The following is a 20,743-nucleotide window of genomic DNA, read 5'->3' on the forward strand; positions in this document are numbered from 1 at the left end:
TACACGTTGGACATGAAATATTTTGTCGATGAAGAAAATTATATGATGTCACTTCTGAAATAAGTTTGTCGATAGCGTAACTTATTCTGACGGTAAAGAAACGCGAATTCGATCACTACTCTGTTACGGGCTGTATGTTAATTAATTTTTGTTTATTTATTTGTTTAGGAGATAAGTATTACGTACATTTTCACTGAACTAGTAAACTTTTTATAATAGTTTTTCGATATCGTTCGGGCAAAAATAATCACGAATATAATGCCTACCCATGTTAAACTATAAAGTATAGTTTGCATCAATTATTTCTTGAACCTACCATTTTTTTTTGTCTGTGTTGGATTTGTGTGGCAATAAATAAAAGAGTATAAACTACACAGTGCAGCTTCCAACAAGAATACAAGATTTATTGATTTTAAAAATGCGACCAAAATTAAAAATTTGCTCGCAGCTGAAAAATTCAACAGTTTGATTTTCATTGAAATAAAATAAAGTAATTGTTATGATTTACACACCGTTACTTTTTCCAATATAAATATTCGAACTATTTTGTTTGTTGTTTCCTTTTTTAAAAAGACCACTATGTGTTTTCGATATGTAGAAGACTATAAAAGCGATGTTCATTATCTTTCTTCTGCTGTAAGTTTAATTGAGTTATTTTGTGTCATAATTGCCATCTCGTATGTTTTTAAATTTGAATAAAGAAGAGCCAGGCTGTCTTATACGTCAATGATACACACACAAAAAAAACGACAACAAATAAAATAAGGTGCAACATTCATTCTCCATGAAAAGAATACATCACATGGATGTAATTTTTGTAAGAAAAATACCAATTTCGTGAGAAGTTGAGTGTTGGACTTGAAGAGCCAAGGCAAACTGACAAATATCTGAATGAACGAATCGATTTATGGTATATAAAAAAAACAAAGCGGCTTTTAAGCCCACATGGTTAGCATTGCATAAATAGTAGGCCACTCTTAAATGATCACAACGTAGAAGTTTTTGTTCTCTTAATCAATAAGATATTTTCAGAAATAACGCGGGTCCCCATTAACTTAAAAGTTCGGGTTTTTTTTACCATGAATAATTTTTTTTTTTTTTTTTTATTATTTATTGATATCAGCTCTGGACATTAATAATCTTAAAAGTGAAACTTACAACAATTATTTAAAACAAATTCCTTAAATGATTTGTGAAAAGGAAGTTTAATTTTATTTATCAAAATGTGTAACAAGTGATTATTTAAATCCCCACTTGAAGGCCTCCGATAGACTGAGTGAGCATAAAATCATCGCCCACGACAAACAAGTTATAGGTACATTTTTCAGTACAATTGCTAATAATCGTTTTACCGTCGACCACACTGTTATGAATTTCATTTCATCTATATATCTGAAACCAAAGCATTCAGAGCAAATCTGACAATGCATTAAATTGTTTATTAGATCAAGATCTATCTGACCTGAAATTTTCAGACAAATCAGACAACCCCTTGTTGGATTTCTGTCCCCAAATTAGTAATTTGAAATAAAATTGGTTTTTATCTTGAATATTATTATAGATAGAGATAAACTGTAAACAGCAATACTGTTCAGTAAAGAAAGATCTATAATTAAGACAAACTTGACTAAAATGTTCAAATGATCCCTTAAGTCCTTTATAGTCAATGTTTAACAATTTCATCATAGATATAGGGAGATGTGATGTGAGTGCCATTGAGACAACTGAAAACTTTTTTAAATTTTTAGAAAATATTTTCCACTATAATTACTGGGCTAAGTTCATTATAGATAAAGTTAATTGTAGCAACAAGAATGTTTAGTAAAGTAAGATATACAAACACATCACCATCACCAAAACACAATTTGTAATGTGTTTATCTGAGTCCATTGTTTAATATGCACATAGATGTTTAATATGCACATAGACCAAGGTGAGCAACACAGGCTCTTGAGAGCCCATAGTTCATACCGTATCTCTATTTAGAATTTAACGTAGACGACGATTGCTTTCATTGCCTACAATTGAAGCACAGGCTTGCCAAAATAATGGTTTAAGCGGTTTGAACTTTCATCTTGCCTTATCTTGTCTGCGCAAAAAAAATAATACTGTAGCCATATCATTCCAATTAAGGGACTTTTCTACATTGGATAGAGTATATGGTTGAGATCTCAAAATACATGTTTAACTCCGCCGCAGTTTTGCGACTGTCTAAAATCAGGAGCTTCTGGCCTTTGTTAGTCTTGTATGATTTTTAATTCTAGTTTCTTGTGTATAATTCGGAGTATTTGTCGTCCATTGTCACTGGTATATATTTGTTTAGGGGCCAGCTGAAGGCCGCCTCCGATTGCGGGGGTTTCCCTCTGCATTGAAGACCAATTGGTGACCTTCTGCTGTTGTCTGTTCTATGGTCGGGTTGTTGTCTCTTTGACACTTTCCCCATTTCCATTTTCAATTTTATGTTAAATTAGAATTGATTTTGAAATAAAGTTGTAAGGTTTATTATCCCATCTGTAGCCATGTCAGTGAATTACACTTGAGATTTTCAAACTGCACTGAATAGTATCAAGACAGAAAAGATAATGAACTGTAATAGAAATGGTCCATTTTGTACATATACGGCCAGGGGGAATTTCGTGCAACACTTTTTATTGTGTCATTGCTTTTAGAAGAAAAGTTTTTTTTTTTTTGTGGTAAATAAAACCGATATTTTTGTAAAACAAATCCACAGCCTTTCCCCTTGTACTCATATATTTGGCAATTTGGTGCTTGCTACATAGAGGATTGTTGCATACAGTATACAGTAACCTTTGAATAGACTTATTAAGAAGGGATATAGTTACGATACTGTTGTCAGATTATTAATGATTGCATATTTTGGCGTTAATATTGATTCACTTATAGGGTCTTTGCATCGGAACTAAACACATTTATTCAAAATCCAGTTGTTGGCATGACACGGGTTATGTTCTTCTCATATATGTTATGATGATATGATACTAAACCCCTAACGGGAAGGATTGTGTCTGATGTTCATATGATGAAATCATGATCTTTCAGTCAGTTTAATTTAAGTCTGGAGCTGGCATGTCAGTTAACTGCGAGTAGTCTGTTGTTATTTATGTATTATTGTCATTTTATTTATTTTCTTTGGTTACATCTTCTGACATCAGACTCGGACTTCTCTTGAACTGAATTTTAATGTGCGTATTGTTATGCGTTTACTTTTCTACATTGGTTAGAGGTATAAGGGAATGGATGAGATCTCACAAAGATGTTTAACCCCGCCGCATTTTTGCTCCGGTCCCAAGTCAGGAGCCTATGGCCTTTGTTAGTCTTGTATTATTTTAATTTTAGTTTCTTGTGTACAATTTGGAAATTAGTATGGCGTTCATTATCACTGAACAAGTATATATTTGTTTAGGGGCCAGCTGAAGGACGCCTCCGGGTGCGGGAGTTTCTCGCTGCATTGAAGACCTGTTGGTGACCTGCTGTTGTTTTTTTCTATGGTCGGGTTGTTGTCTCTTTGACACATTCTTCATTTCCATTCTCAATTTTAGTGCTAGCAATGATTTTTTTAAACAGTTCTATGAATTGAGATATTGGTTTAAACAAATATATTAGATATGTACCAATTGAAGTACACCTTCTTGGATTTATACCCCCCCCCCCCCACCAAACCCCCCACCCAAACTAGAGAAACTCAGCACGATTTTTTTATTTTATTTAAAGGTTGTTTTATGACTTTTTTTAAACAATATACGAGAGAATATCATAGAAAAACAATTGAGCAATATATGTTTAAAATTTTCTTCAAAATCTTGGTTTTTTTTGTCACAAAATCCCTTCTTAAATGCAATGAAACTATAAAAAATTAAAGCTCAGTGTACGAATTTTCCCTTTGAGTAGCATATCTGTATAATTCATTATCTTTGCTGTTTTGATACTATTGCAGTTTGAAATTTTCGTAAATACCATGACTACAGAAGGGGTCATAAACCTTAAGGGGGCTCGCGGGTGTAAATCATTTTTTTGTAATATAGGTTTTCGCTATATTTTTGTATAAATGACCTTTATCATATACTTAATAGAAAAAATGAAATAAAAAAAAACGGGGTCAGCGGTCATTTAAGCTCACAATCTGCCTCCGAAAGAAGCACACATTTTTGATAATGTCCTTTTTTTCTGTTGAACTATAGAATGTATATAGAAATATGGTAATATCGAAATAAAAATAAAAAATAAAAGAACTAATTATGATAAATTTGCAGAAATCGCTCAAATTTTACAATTATTTGGTTTGTGTGAGCTTATTTGAAGAAAAATAATAAAAAAAAATATAGGTCGCCGATGAGTTAAAAAAGATATTTCAGTTTTAATGCCCAAAAATGAGGGGACTCCGGGATCGGGTGTTTTTAAGCTCGGGATTTCGGGATAGACCCTTTCGGAATTCGGGAATTCTTTTTTGGAATTTCGGGACTTCGGGATTTCGTTTTTTAAGCCCCGGATTTCGGGATTTCGTGTTTTTAAGCCCGGGATTTCGGGATCAGGTCCCCTCCTATCCCCCGCAAAAATGGCATTTTTGCACCAAAGGGAGATAATTTGGAACATTTTTAAATGATATAAACATTTTAAAAGTCATCTGGGGCCAAACCGAATCGATTATTTTGGTTAAACTTTGTACCATATCATAAAGTTATAACTTATAGTGTAATCAGAGACATATAGTACAATTGTATTATATGTCTCTTAGTCTGGTGTAATAAATAAAAATTTGCGATGAGAAAACAAATGTCTATTGTTTGGCTGAAATGTTTGTACCAATCGTAACTACTCGGCCATTCTCGCTACGCAGTACAATAGCTTCGTGCAACCAGAAAGGCCGAGTTGTTCCGATTGATGTTTGTACCTTACGAAACTGATTTGTATTGGGTGCGTTTCCGACTGTATTATGCGAACGCACTCACGGTATAACATTGTTTTCGGATAACATGCTGTTGCACTTTTGATAAATAAAACACGACATACTATTATCTTAAAACGATGGAAAGATGAAAAGAATGGTATTCCTTTTTTCTTGAATGCGAAAATAGTTTTATCAGACAGTGCTTCCGGTTGATCACGTGATGGTCGGTTTGTTGGAACTTTCAACGTAACAGTATTATTTCTCAACCCACAAAATACCCTTTAGCTGAACAATAATGGTTTGTGGCGGCTTTTCATGTTCTAAAAATGCTTTGGCAGCATTGAATGTGTTATATTTCGTAAGTTTTAGTTTTGTCTTTCTACACCTCTACGCTTTTAGTGTTTAATTAATTTCTGAAATTATCATGACTGTTTTGTTTTTTACAAAAAAAAACCTATGTCAGTGTCAAAGGCATTTGTTTATCATAAGAATTGTTGCACTGACACGAAATTTTAATTGCATCTGAGAACAGGGATGTATCAGTTAAATTGAGAATGGAAAAGGGGAATGTGTCAAAGAGACAACAACCCAACCATAGAAAGAATAACAGCAGAAGCCGTGAGAAAGTGACCAACAGGTCTTCAATGTAGTGAGAAATTCCCGCACCGGGAGGCGTCCTTCAACTGGCCCCTTAACAAATATATATTAGTTCAGTGATAATGAACGCCATACTAATTTCCAAATTGTACACAAGAAACTAAAATTAAAAAAATACAATACTAAAGAATGATATGGCTGGTACAAAAATGTATCAGTATCTTATTAAACAATTTTTTATATATATATATTTTCATAGTACAATGTCTTATTTAGATGATCACGTGAAACAATGTATGGAATCCGGGTCTGTTCGCGCCAAATGGCGTTCCCACCTGTCCACATTGGCCTCCTTTCACTTACGCACCCTACACGATCGCACCCAAAGTCCATTTGCACCCTACATGTTCGTGCCCAATTTTACAGAGTATTAGTTAGTGTATTGCTATAAATATATATCATTTTTTCTAGATAATGTGAAATTCTAACAAGTTTTTTTTTTGTAAGCATGGTAAGTTTATTGCTAAAAAAAAAAATCATTGTTTTTAATTTAAGTGTGATTCTGACAACAAACAATATTCATTATATTAAAAGTATTTCATTTATGTGTTGGATAACTCTTAATCATGTTTTGGTTAGTGCATTGAAATAAATGTTTTTTTCCCCCAATGTTTCTAGTCAATTAAGTGCAAATCTGACAACGTTTGAAAGGGTAGACCCAGAGGAGGGGAAACAGACATTCTTTTAAATATGGCTCTATCCAACAGCACAGCTCCAGAACAAATCTAACTGTATTCTAATTTGATGTGATTGATCATTACTTCTCCCTTAAGTCTCCCTCTTGATTCAAGCCTTCCCTTCTCCCTTAAATTTTGGCCAAAGTAACCTCTGAACAACAATATCTATCTCTAAAGCATTTTTAAAAAAGAGAAAAGCATAGTAAGACACGATCCTCAAGTATCTAAAACCATTGTGGACATGGTGGAATGGAGATCCAACAAGTATATGTTTTTTTTTATTTAAACATGTAATTTATTCCATATTGGCAGAGACATATTCATATACATGTATCAAATGTAGATTTAAGTGAGGGGTTCCAAATAGTCAAAAGTCTGCACTGAATACATTTTATATGATTGCAAAACCTACATGTAGGTCATTTAATAGGGGCTGGAGTATAAATCATACTACTCCATGTTCTCTTGACATGTCTGATAGCATGATAGCTTTGTAAATTTTTGAAGAGATCTATACATGTATAAAAGGCAGTTCAAACATCAGCTATAATGTATATTTGCGTCAAATTTTCTTTTAATTTGAGCATTGTTTGTAAATTATAATTATTTTTATTTCACTTATGATGCTTATCGTGCTTATTATCAAATGCTCCAAATATATTTGAAATGAAAGTTTATAGATATTAAAACAAAACTCTTTATACATGTTACAGTTAAACAGAAATATCAAGACCACAAATCCATGCCAGTGGCAATAGCAATTATCATGTGATTATATTATAATTACATATATATATATGTATTACAATGTATTACATGTAATTAAATTTCATTCAAAATGTTCAGTAAGATAAACAGTTACATCATTTGTATATTGTATATATTACCAATCGTTACATGATATACAAAAATATTTCTTCTTTTATAAACAAGCATTTGACATGTTTAACATGTTTAATAATGTTAATTGAAAAAAAAAACCAAAACCCTAAAAAGTATTTCAATAGAAATTGACATTTAACGTGTTGAATATTTTTCTTTTGTTCTAAACTTCTTGCGTCATGTGCTTAAAAAAAACTAAACATGAGTGTTGATGTTTTTACCACATGAGTTCCATGCAAATGGCCAAATACTGAAATACAATAAATGTATAGTTAGAAAACATGTAGAATGTTATCTGATAACTCTTGCTGTTATAAACTTTTTGTTTTACCAACTGTTCACAGCTGACAATCATAATAATGGGGATAGATTAGAAACATTTTTTCATTAAATATATATGCAGCTTCAAAAATGCAAAACCGCTTTTTACTGGATTCAGGAAGGTGCATGTTTTTCTTATTCCTCTTGTACAAAATGTTGTATCATCATGTGTATAAAATGAACAATGTTTAAAAAATTAAAAGACATCTTTTATTTGAAAAAAAATACAATTATTAACATTCATTTTTTTACATTAATAATTCTGTTTCAACAAGTTTTAATTTAAAATATTTATTTGATAAAAAACAATAATATTTATTTAACAAATGATCACAACCACTGAATTCCAGGCTCCTAATATCTGATACATGTATCCACACTAAAATACTTTGATAAATGTTTAATGGTCATGTTTAGTGTTTATCTGAATAAAGTGTCATTTGAAATTGCTTGCAGTGCTGCATATACTACATAAAATGGTTAATGCTTTTATGAATGACAGATTCAATTAGGTACACATTCTGTACACAGTGATTTATTGATTTTATAACAAATGAATACATATCCAATGCAGTATAGTGGTAACAGCTGTATATTTGTCTGTACTACAGATTGAAATTGTAATCATTATTACAATCAAGTTTTGTAGTGACCAATCAGTGCCCAGCAAGTGAAGGCCAGATGTTTGTTTGCCTCTAGAACACGTTATTTTATCTTCATGATCTTAACAACTTTTTTTTCACTTTTTAAATCAAACTATCTTTTATTCATCATACATGTTATAATAACAAAATGAAATAATCCTTTTAAAGTTAAATTGATACTCTATTCTGCACAGGAGATAAATAAAAGTACCAAATGTATTTGTGTATAATCTGTTCTTGTTTCAAGTGTATTCAAAGTTCAAGAGCACAAATTCTAACCTTGCGTACATGTCTTTATTCTATTGACATTAGTCATATATCTTTATCATGTATATACATATGATATATGTATATATACATTGTATGACATAATTAATAATAAAATAACCTTTCATTTTTAGAACTTTTTTTTTCTAGATATATTCTACCATTTAATTTAGTTACAATGTATCTTTGGCATGTTTGGGTTTTATATGTTTATCATTAATATGTCATGTATGGATATAAACATGATAAAGTTTAAGTAGAAAAGACTATGAATAAATGTCTCCATGTGGCTATTGTTTCAAAAATTCATAAGTTGTATTTTAACTATGAGTTCTCTGATCCATGGTCTGCATGGATTTTGTTGGTTTTTATACGACCGCAAATTTTGAAAAAATTTTCGTCGTATATTGCTATCACGTTGGCGTCGTCGTCGTCGTCGTCCGAATACTTTCAGTTTTCGCACTCTAACTTTAGTAAAAGTGAATATAAATCTATAAAATTTTATCACATGGTTTATGACCACAAAAGGAAGGTTGGTATTGATTTTGGGAGTTTTGGTCCCAACATTTTAGGAATTAGGGGCCAAAAAGGGCCCAAATAAGCATTTTCTTGGTTTTTGCACTATAACTTTAGTTTAAGTTAATAGAAATCTATGAAATTTTGACACAAGGTTTATGACCACAAAAGAAAGGTTGGGATTGATTTTGTGAGTTTTGGTTTCAATAGTGTAGGAATTAGGGGCCAAAAAAGGGCCCAAATAAGCATTATTCTTGGTTTTCGCACAATAACTTTAGTTTAAGTAAATAGAAAATAATGAAATTTATACACAATGTTTATGACCACAAAAGGAAGGTTGGTATTGATTTTGGGAGTTTAGGTCTCAACAGTTTAGGAATTAGGGGCCAAAAAGGGACCCAAATAAGCATTTTTCTTGGTTTTCGCACCATAGCTTTAGTATAAGTAAATAGAAATCTATGAAATTTAAACACAAGGTTTATGACCATAAAAGGAAGGTTGGTAATGATTTGGGAGTTTTGGTCCAAACAGTTTAGGAATAAGGGGCCCAAAGGGTCCAAAATTAAACTTTGTTTGATTTCATCAAAATTGAATAATTGGGGTTCTTTGATATGCTGAATCTAACTGTGTATGTAGATTTTTAACTTTTGGTCCCGTTTTCAAATTGGTCTACATTAAGGTCCAAAGGGTCCAAAATTAAACTTCGTTTGATTTTGACAAAAAATTAATCGGTTGGGTTCTTTGATATGCTGAATCTAAAAATGTACTTAGATTCTTGATTATCGGCCCAGTTTTCAAGTTGGTCCAAATCGGAGTCCAAAATTAAACTTTGTTTGATTTCATCAAAAATTGAATAAATGGGGTTCTTTGATATGCCAAATCTAACTGTGTATGTAGATTCCTAATTTTTGGTCTTGTTTTCAAATTGGTCTACATTAAAGTCCAAAGGGTCCAAAATTAAACTTAGTTTGATTTTAACAAAAATTGAAATCTTGGGGTTCTTTGATATGCTGAATCTAAACATGTACTTAGATTTTTGATTCTGGGCCCAGTTTTCAAGTTGGTCCAAATCAGGATCTCAAATTATTATATTAAGTTTTGTGCAATAGCAAGTCTTTTCAATTGCACAGTATTGCGCAATGGCAAGAAATATCTTATTGCAAAATATTGTGAAATAGCAATTTTGTTTTTAATTAGAGTTATCTTTCTTTGTCCAGAATAGTAAGCAAGAAATATCTAATTGTAAGAATTTTTTTTATTTGGAGTTATCTTTCTTTGTCCTGAATCAACTTAAATCTTTGTTATATATACAATATACAATGTATATTCACTTTTTACTACCAACTGATAAATTAAAATAATCTTTACCATTCAGTGATAACAAGCACTTTTTTTACATCTTAATATGTTATGATGTATTTAAATGAGAAGTAATTGTTGCAAACTCCATTAGAAATTTTAATTGAGATTAGTTTTGGAATAAGGGAAAGGGGGATGTGATTAAAAAAATTGGGTTCAATTTTCTCATTTGAAATTTCATAAATAAAAAGAAAATTTCTTCAAACATTTTTTTGAGAGGAATAATATTCAACAGCATAGTGAATTGCTCTAAGAGAAAACAAAAATTTTAATTTCATTAGAACGCATTCATTCTGTGTCAGAAACCTATGCTGTGTCAACTATTTAATCACAATCCAAATTTAGAGCTGAATCCAGCTTGAATGTTGTGTCCATACTTGCCCCAACCGTTCAGGGTTCAACCTCTGCGGTCGTATAAAGCTACGCCCTGCGGAGCATCTGGTTTAAATTTTATTTAGGATAATGTCATTACTGTTCTTGTCATTGCAACTCATCTAAAACACTACAAAAATTTAATTATATTTTGTAGATTATGTAGAAAGGTACATGTTTTTTTATAAATTCCCTGTATAGCAGGTTATTTTCAAGGGTGTCAAATTTTGAGATTTAAAATTAACAAGGTATAAAAAATATTTTTGCGGATTCAAAACTTTTATCAATACCTTTGCATGTGTTGTGTGTTTAATTGACAGAATTTATTTTGGCGATTTTGCTAAAATAAGCAAAAATTTGCACCTCGCAAAGATTGCACTTTATATATGGTATACCAATCAATGCCATGTACAAAATGTAAGCATATACAATGTATCATATATATTGACAGCAAATTATGATTCAATGATTTTTCTAGTAGTTATGTCACTTTGAATTGAATGTGGAATTTCAACCTTCATGACCTTTATTCATAAATGTGCTACTGCAACAGTTTCTCAGCACAACTTCTCTGAAACAACACAGCAACATTTCATGAATATTCTTTTTTTTTTCAGATTGTAGCCTTGATTCTAATTGGTGTCTCAGCATATAGCAAGGTAGTGTCAATCATCGTCAGTTTGTCATTAGTGGGAGGAGTTATTGCTTCTGGTGTGTTTCTGATGCTGATAGCAATCATTGGATATGTAGGAGCTGTTAAACATCATCAAGTCTTACTGTTTTTTGTATCCTTTTTTTGCAGTTTCTTGTATTTATGACAATATTTTGTTTGGCAAAAATTTTGAAGATACTTTTAGAAAATGAAGGAAATCCAGTATCATATGTCATTATGTAATCATATAAATTACATGTTATACATTGAAGGATCTAGTAATTTTTCACAGCATGCACAGTTTCGGTTATTTTAAGATGACTTAAAACATGTAAAAGTTAGGGCTTTTTTTTTTAACTGTTGAAATACATATTATAAATATATATCATGTACATAATGTATATGAAAATTTACATACCAGCAATTAGCATGATAAGTGCTGTCAATTGTATATGTACATGTATAAACTGTAAATTCAGAAGTTTATTCCACTATTTTTACTATAATCATGATAATCATGATGATTGCAAAAATTGTTACATGTACCACAATTTGTACCAGTCTGGGTGGAGCTTACACATGAACTGTATACACAAGCAACTTCCTTAACAGTGAACCAGTACATGGTAATATTATTTCTACTGTTCCTGTTCCAGTTCTCTATAGCATGTGCCTGTCTTGCAGTCAACGCTGAACAGAGGAGTTACTTTGCAAATCAAGCCTGGACAGCAGCTAGTGAAAAATCATTAACAGCTGTACAAAACAAATATGATTGTTGTGGATATTCTGATCCCATTAAATTTCCTCATCCTTCTTGTGTAAAGGTAAGTTTTACAAGTGGCAAATGCCTTGCATGTTATGCATGTTGGTTATATTGAAATCAGATGGTCTTTTAAATATAATTTCATTTATTTTCATGGTATCAAATTTCGTGGATTGCTGGGATCTTGCAAAATATTTTGTTTTAATCATGTGTTGCAAAACATGTCAGAGTGAAATTGAAAGTAATGCTGTGTTGAAAAAAAATTAGTAATTTTTCATAACATATACCAATTTTTACTTGCATGACTAACATGCATATATATATACAACATGTACAATCATATTTAATTTTCGTCCACTTGCACAACTGATTTATTTAGAAACAATAAGATTTGATATGAATACAAATTTTACAACTCTTCACCAGAAAATTAATGGGGTAGATGTTATCAACTATATGTCACCATACTGCCTACAACAATTTGCAAAACCAATGCTGTATATTAAGAATGGAAATAAAAGGCCCAGGACTCACAAAATATGAAACAATACAAAACAGCTTCATATCTGATAAACAATGATAAAAAACAAACCTACAAAAACAACTGAATTCGAAGCGTTTTGTCATGTTGATGATGTATAAAGAAGTGATGCAGCAATTTTCACATTTTCACCAGGTTCTATATACACATACTGACTCTGTGGATTAATTATTTTTCGTTGGATACCAATTTTAAATTGGGAACCTTGGTATAGGTCATGTAGGTGAACCATGCATTTAAGGGTTCAATATATAACAATATTTCTATAAGGTTAACGCTGTATGCTGCAGTTTGACGAATTTTGAAAAACTATGATAACAAATATCCATGAAAATGCAGTTTTCTCAGTCCATGAAAATCGGTAACCAAGAAAAAGAATAATTCCACGACTAAATTAATGATGTTTAATAGATTCCTGGCTGTGTGTTCAACTTGATGCTTGTTGGGTTTTGAGTGTGTTTGTACTTCGCGTTGTGTTCGTTTAGGGTTTGACTAACAATAAATACAATCGTGTGGTTCAACATTCATTCAAAAGCATAGAATCATAAGATACAATATACATAGTAACGCGACGTCACATCGTCAGTGGCGACGGCACACATACGAACGCATAACGTTCCCGCAATCCTCGACAATGCTTTAAGCCAGCAATATTGGGCAAATTGTTTGTAAAGTAATATTGAGTTGTCAATCCAAAGTTAACCCTGCAAGTCTTTACATTTTTGTAAATAAGACAACCTTTTAATGTTTTAACAAAAACGTTTTATACTCTATCTTGAATGTTGAACAGAAATAATGAACATTTTTTTTTTTTCATTTTCTAACAGTTGGCATGCTGTACTGGTCACAACAATACAGATCCTGTCTGTTCACCTAATTTTAAACCAAATGAGACATTAACATATAATGGCATTTGTAAACCTTGTGAATCAGAGATGAAAGAGGCAATACACACAGCTTTCTCTAGCACTGGTGGAGTTGGTCTATTCTTCAGTTTTACAGAGGTGAGCCTTTTGAGGAGTTTATAAAACAGCCAACACATACATGTAGTATTCTTATGTAGTGCTAGGTATGAGGGCTAAACAATGTTTGATTGAAAACTTTGTTAAGAGATCATAAAAATACTTTTAGCTGTAATATTTTGTTAAAAATCAATAACAATAGATGATGATCTTGCAAGTGTTTGAAAAAGCTCTCTTAAAAGACCCCCCAAAAATGGAATTATGAACTAATTGTCAACTAGATTGAGATTATTTACTAAACACATTGTCAAAATTTTTGCAATATCTTAAACCAATTGTCTTTCTCTCTATGCTAAACATGTGACAACTTTACTTCAGATAATCATTCCAGGTGGTAATGTCACAGAAGCAGGGATTTGAAGCCGACTTAAGAAAAGAAAAATAAAATATGCAAATTTGTAGATCTAAGATCATTATTGTTGGGCTAAATTTGAGAAAAATATATATTGTGTATAAACATTTAATATTTTCAGATATCTAGTTCTGTAGTTGTCATGGTTATTGATTTTTATGAAATAAGATAATATCAGCATATCATGCGTTATTTCAAAGAGTTTATCAGGAAAATACTTTTTAAACTAATTGATAGGTTCTGCGATTAATCTATGATTTTCCTATTGCAAAAATCAAAGAAAATTATAAATTGAATTTCAAGAATTTTTAAACGCATTTATAGATCTGGTAGAATAGAGTCTTGTGAACCTCTAATGACTGATAATTCCATGATGTACAAATTCTTAATTAAAAACCAAATGTGTTCTAAATGGGACATTTGATATTTTCAAAAGCAATTTGAAAGAAATGTTTTTAGCTAAAAATATAAATATTCAAATGTATGTCATAAATGAATAGTTTCAAATTTGACAATTTTACACATGTATTTACATTCGAATGGTTTTACACTAGTAATTTTGGGGCCCTTTATAGCTTGTTGTTCGGTGTGAGCGAAGGCTCCGTGTTGAAGGCCGTACTTTAACCTATAATGGTTTAATTTTTAAATTGTTATTTGGATGGAAAGTTGTCTCATTGGCACTCACACCACATCTCCCTATATCTATGTATACAGGATATATGGTAGTTTGCATTTCCGAAAAGAAATAAGCTATGGTATACAATACAATTCAAATTTATTACAATTCTTGGTATGATAGATCTTTAAAGCATCTTCATGTCATGTTTATCTTCCAATACATAACAAGTGGGTTTGAGTTTTTTGTTGGAAGAAAAGCACGGTTTACGATATTGGGGCATGAGTTTTAAAAAAAATACTGCATGGTGAACTGAATGGTACAATTAAGCATGTAAATATTAATAAAATAAGCCTGCTAGAATAATTGCTTGCACATGTTTGTTTTGTTGTTCCACGTTATTACCATAATTGTTTGTTTCGTGCACTAGTTTAACCATGATGATATTTTGTGTTTCAGATAATTGGTGTTTGGATAACAATACGTTATAGAAACCAAAAAGATCCGCGAGCAAACCCAAGCTCATTTCTTTAACATTAGTACGTACTAACACTGCATGGTCAGTGGTGTTGGTTTTTATTTTTGGTTTAGTATTTGGCTTTTAATTCCTTGTTTCAGTTCTAGAAAGATCCTCATAGCTTAACTAAGAAATACTGTAATCTATTTTATTGTCATAATAAGAAAAGTGAATATTGATGAGGCACAAGTTTTATGAATACTTCATAAATAAATGAATTTAACAAAAGGGAAATTACATAAAGCTTAGCTGAATTTTTAATTAATCTTTCCAAAAAAACTAATTCAAATTTTTATGACTTTAATAATACATAATTCATAATTCATATTAAAAAAATGCTTCTGAACACAAAAATTAATGAACTAAACGTAAAATATTTAAAGCAGTAAGCAAATAAAAACAACTAAAGTTTCTGTGGTTTTAGATATTATCTCCCTTTGTAGCCAAACATAATTTATATAAGCTATAAACAAACTAAAAAAGAAATGAACATACAATATTATGCATTGTAGTAAATAAAAAAAATTCCTGAAGCAGTTGAACCAATTAAACTACATTTACTGTTAAGAAAAAATGAGAATTACGGATATATAATGATTTATCATAAATGATGCATATAATAGTTTATATATATAAACCTGCATGTAATGGAGAAAAACATAGTCTGAGCCTTTTAAAACTTCAGATTGTTCAGTGAAACATTTTTATTTTCAACTTTAATACTCTTTAAACACTGTGCCAATTAATTGATACAATCTCAATGAGTCAACAATTTGTAAAGGGATTTTGTTCAAGCATCAAATAAGAAGTGTGTCCTTCACTTTAATTTCTAGCCAGATATTTATAGGCAGATACATCATAAAAAAGTAAAAAGAAGAAATATCCTGAGCAAAAATTTTCATGTTTGATGATAAAATAGAGTTTAAAACAAAACAAATTATAAAAACTTAAAAGCAATCATTTAAAAAATACTAGTAAGCCATTATCTAATTTTTAACAAAATGCAAATAAAGTATAAATATGTTAAATGAAGAATAATGAGGATTTCTCCTTTCCTGCATGGTGTTATGCTTATGCTTCCTGTATATGATATTGTTGGTTCTTGAATACTATATAAATATATGTACTATATGTTTTTTCTAACATGTCTCATTTTACAGCTAACAACAAAATCAGTCTGGATGCGGTTTCATACAGTGTTTGGGGATTACATATGCCCTGGTTTCTGGGCTTCATTTAATTTTATTGCTGGCCAAGTTCCAATTATGGATTTGTTGTACCTTTGAGTAATGTTTTTGGGCCTCAGGCTCCACTGGTTAATGCTGTAAGATAGATCTCTATGGGTAGGGATGAATGTGTTTGGTGCCCCAGGCTCCACTGTTAGATAGATCTCTATGGGTAGGGATGTGGCCTAAAGAGATGTGGATAAATATAGGTTTTAAGTGACTGCATGAGACTATATTATTACCCAAACAGAATGTATACTGTATACCATATATATACATAATTAATGATGTTTATTAATTATTTAAATTTGTAATCTGTTGTATGATTCCCTATAAAAAATGAAACTGAGACCTTTAACCATTTTTTCTATGAAAAGCATGTCAGACTCATTTTAATTTCAATTTTGCCACATCATCACAATTCCCTCTGCATTTCACTAATATCATTTATAATTGTTTATATATCTCGTCAGTAGCAAACACTAACTAACCATCTTACAATGTCCTAATAGGTGCAAAACTTTATCACTTTAGATTTGTATCAATCCAACGGAAGCCTCACAACTTTTCACATTTACTATTTTTTTCAAAACTATATCTTTATAATAAAGTAGACCAATAGTAAAATATTAAAACAAAGTTATATTTTATGTATAAACGATATAGGTAAAATGGGTAAACTGAAATGTAAGTAAAACTTCTAAAGAGAAAATATTAAACTGTGTTGATTGTTTCTGGATATAAGGTTCCTGGACGAAATTTGAACATGGATTATTATAAGGACCAAGATGAATTTTGCAGAGTGATCATCAATTCTATAAAAAAAACATGCTTTAACTTAACAAAAAATATTCATGGTATATTTATTTGATGGTCATTCTGATTATTGCCAAGATACCTTGGTTATAATATAATGTGCAAAAAATGTACCCATAAATTGTGTATGATTGTTCAAACATTTCCAAGAAAAAAACAGATTTAAATTCAGTTTGTTGATGTAATTGAGAAAGAGACATTTTAAAAGGGTTTTCTTAAATTCAATTCCTTTTTATTTTTATTACACATGTTAAAAAGAAACTGAATTATGCACATCACCAAAAATTGTTGGGGTTACATGTACATGTTAAAAATGCAACATTCATTGAAAGATAGGCTATTTATATTATGCAGGTTCTGATGCAGAATGTCTCTCACATTGTAATGTTTAGATGTATTGGGAAATTTGTGTGTGTCCTTTTCTTTCAAAGAGGCTTCTTCTGCATAGGGGTCTAAGTTGTGGAAAAACTGTATTAATTGTCTGTTAACACTGAGGTTATGAGTTTGAATCCCCCATGCTGCAGGTGTGCTAAACTCCAATCTTAATTGACTAGAATTGTTAGGTCCATTGTTCTCTCCAGTCACTCCCGCTTCCTCCACAATTCCTTTATAACATGCAACTTGTTATATAAAAGATGGAAGGTTTTGTTAGAAATATCTTCTGGTACATTATGCAATATTTCAAGAAAGATCCCTTAATCCTTGGTTGATGGAAGGCTGGTTCAAAAACAAAGACAAAGTAATATTAATACAAACAGTAAGAGCAGAGGATTCAATATGTAAATTTTTATACCTCACTAAGGCATGTAAGGGGCATTATGTATTTCATCCGCTTGTCTGACCCTCTGTTTGCTTCAGGTTAAAGTTTTTGGTCAAGTTTGTTTGATGATGAAGTTGAAGTCCAATCAACTTGAAACTTAGTACATATGTTCCTGATTTTAATGCTTAATTAGAGATATGATCCCAATATCACAATCCACTGAACATAGGAATTGATAGTGCAAGTGGGGTATCCATGTACTATGGACACAATCCTGTTCTTTCTTTTTCTCATTTTGGTTATGAATTGATTTAAAGCAGCCTCGTTCTAATAGTCTCTTTGCATTGTGATGGAATCTGAGCTCCCTGATTCTTCCACTATTACCTTTGATGAGTGACTGAAATACTTGTTTTACTTAACAATTGATGATGCACACAAACCTTACCTTTTATCAAAATAACATGGTGTGAAATTATCTGCTAGGAAGATATGTCTATGAACCACTTATCAAGAATATGAAGAGCTTGAAACCTGTCTCCTTTATTGAGGTTTAATCATTTGTTCACATGCATGTTAAAATGCTGTAATGATTTGCATTGTTTTGGTATCAATCACTTAGATTTTTTTGTTGGTGTCCATTGTTAACTCTGTTTAATCTGTTATACAGGCATACTTAAAATGGATGACACGCACATGAACAAAAAAAATATAACTATGAGTTTTCAATGAATTATTGAAAATATGATGAAAACCGTGACACTTTTCTACCAACTGTTTTTATTCTATGAAAATTAATTTAGTATTGTTAATTTTTAAAACTTAAAATTATGAAAATTTTATAATTTTTCGAAAGTCAATATATGCTATATGTTTTATTATATTTCAGATTATTGGAGTGATGATAGCAATGCGGTATAGAAATCTGAAAGATCCTTCAGCAAATCCTAATGCTTTTCTTTGATACATTTACTGTATAGTTATATAAATAAAACATTTTCCTAAAGTCCTACAGTTCTGTAGCCATGCTCACAAAAAAATGATCTCAATAAGATAGAAACATTTATAAGCATGATAAGATCTCAAAACGAATTTCACTGATAATTTCAGAATTATTTACTAACAAGAATTTTACAGGGATATTAGATTCTTTAATATATTATATAAATTTTGAGATCGGGAAAAAATTAAAATAACTTTTTCTTTTTTATTTTGAACATGTTGAATTGTATATTAAAGTAAGTCATGTAAGTGTATCTCATTAAAAAATGACATATCTTTTTTGTGAAAATGGCTACACACTTGCTCAAAACATTTGAAACCGGAGGTTGATGTATCATTCCTTTTGACTTTATTTTCATTGTTCCATGATAGTGAAGATCCATTGTCATATGTAAATGTACTTACACACTGTAATTAATACTATATTTAAATGTGCAATACATACAAATGATATATGTATGCTAAAACTGGCTAAATACTTTAGAAGAACCACTTTTAATCAGGTCTTCCTCAACTTTTTGTTTCATGAAAGTTTACTATGTGAATGAACAAATTGCCATAACTATAAAATGATATATTTAAAACAACGGAGGCCATATAAAATTTTCAATTTCTTTCATTTTATTTTATTACTTTAAAATTAAAAAAAAAAAGGAAAAGACAATACTGAACTTTACATTTTATTTATCGGGGGATTGCTATTGAAATTTGTGTTTAAAAAGTGTTTACCAGTTTACATAGAAACAGCATGTTTGATTTTTTAAGCACACCAAACTCTGTATTAAGCATTGTTATTATTTTATCTCCTTGAATGATTGTGTTATAGAAGAATTGTGTGCAGTCGTAAGAATCAATAGAACAAGTCAGCTGATCTGGTTATTTTCAGTTGTAAGATGATTTGGCAATGTATGATTATTTTATTATGTATTTGTAATATTGATAAAAGGGTTTGCCTGGATACTGCTATTTTGTGTAATTACTGTCAGTATAGAAAAATATGTTTACATTGATATACATGAGTGTTGTGAAAATGTTCAAGATGAAAATTTTGAATAAAAATGCATTAATTTTTAAGGGGATGAAAGGTTAAGAGGTATTTTTATGAAACAACACTATCTTGAAAACAAAAAATAATTACAGATTGCTTAGTAAAGGAATAATGGATATATTTACAAGTGGTTTGACTTTATACTCCCAAAAAAGCATTAAAAAGGGTTTGGATGGGGTTAAATGATTAAATAATAATGCCCTTAAAAAATGAGGATTAGAGAATAACGGGCAAAAAAAATGAAGATTAGAGAAAAAAAGGGTTATTTTTTGGAAGATTAGAGAAAAAACGGGTGAAAATTAAATGTTTACAGAATAACAGCCCCTCATTAAAGTAGTCAAAATAGTTAAAATATTATTTTTTGTACAATAGTTGGTAGTCATAAAGGGCTGAATGTTTTATCTGTTAACTTTTGTGTAGAATTGTGTGTTTAATTCAATTAATATTACATATAAACAAAAATGTTTTTAATTTTGTATGAAAAAAAAATATGAAAAGGCATATCCACAGAAGTGTCTTGACTGAAGTAACTATATGGAAAGGTTTAGATTCAAGTTGAACAGTCAAAAACATTGCAAGTATGTACATGTTTTTAAAATGGACACATTAATGGGGGACCATTTATGTCTGGATGAAAATGCTCATAATACACAGTTTTGTGAATAATTTCTGATGAGAAATATTTGTCAATCTGATTTAATTGTAATAATTATGTTACAGTCATTATTAAAGGGTACTAATGGGGTTCCACACATGACAAAAGTTGGTTAACATATTAGTTCAATTTATGCTAGCAATAAATATGTAACTCCATTTCATGCCTACAGTAG

At 30.6% G+C, this 20,743-nt stretch overlaps 1 protein-coding gene across 2 annotated transcripts; it reads left to right on the plus strand.

Moving 5' to 3' along the window:
- Positions 1–4,995: 4,995 nt before the first annotated feature.
- Positions 4,996–18,914, plus strand: LOC134708583 (tetraspanin-31-A-like). 2 transcript variants are annotated; one of them, XM_063569231.1, is made up of 6 exons: positions 4,996–5,264; positions 11,219–11,386; positions 11,874–12,077; positions 13,385–13,561; positions 15,007–15,086; positions 18,753–18,914. In XM_063569231.1, the coding sequence occupies exons 1-5, from the start codon at positions 5,202–5,204 to the stop codon at positions 15,079–15,081; spliced, it is 687 nt and encodes a 228-aa protein (XP_063425301.1). In that variant the 5' UTR covers positions 4,996–5,201; the 3' UTR covers positions 15,082–15,086; positions 18,753–18,914. The 2 variants fall into 2 exon arrangements, with proteins under 2 accessions (XP_063425301.1, XP_063425302.1); XM_063569232.1 differs by lacking the exon at positions 15,007–15,086.
- Positions 18,915–20,743: the final 1,829 nt, after the last annotated feature.

Source organism: Mytilus trossulus, chromosome 2, assembly GCF_036588685.1.
Source record: "Mytilus trossulus isolate FHL-02 chromosome 2, PNRI_Mtr1.1.1.hap1, whole genome shotgun sequence".
In the NCBI taxonomy this organism is placed as follows: domain Eukaryota; kingdom Metazoa; phylum Mollusca; class Bivalvia; order Mytilida; family Mytilidae; genus Mytilus; species Mytilus trossulus.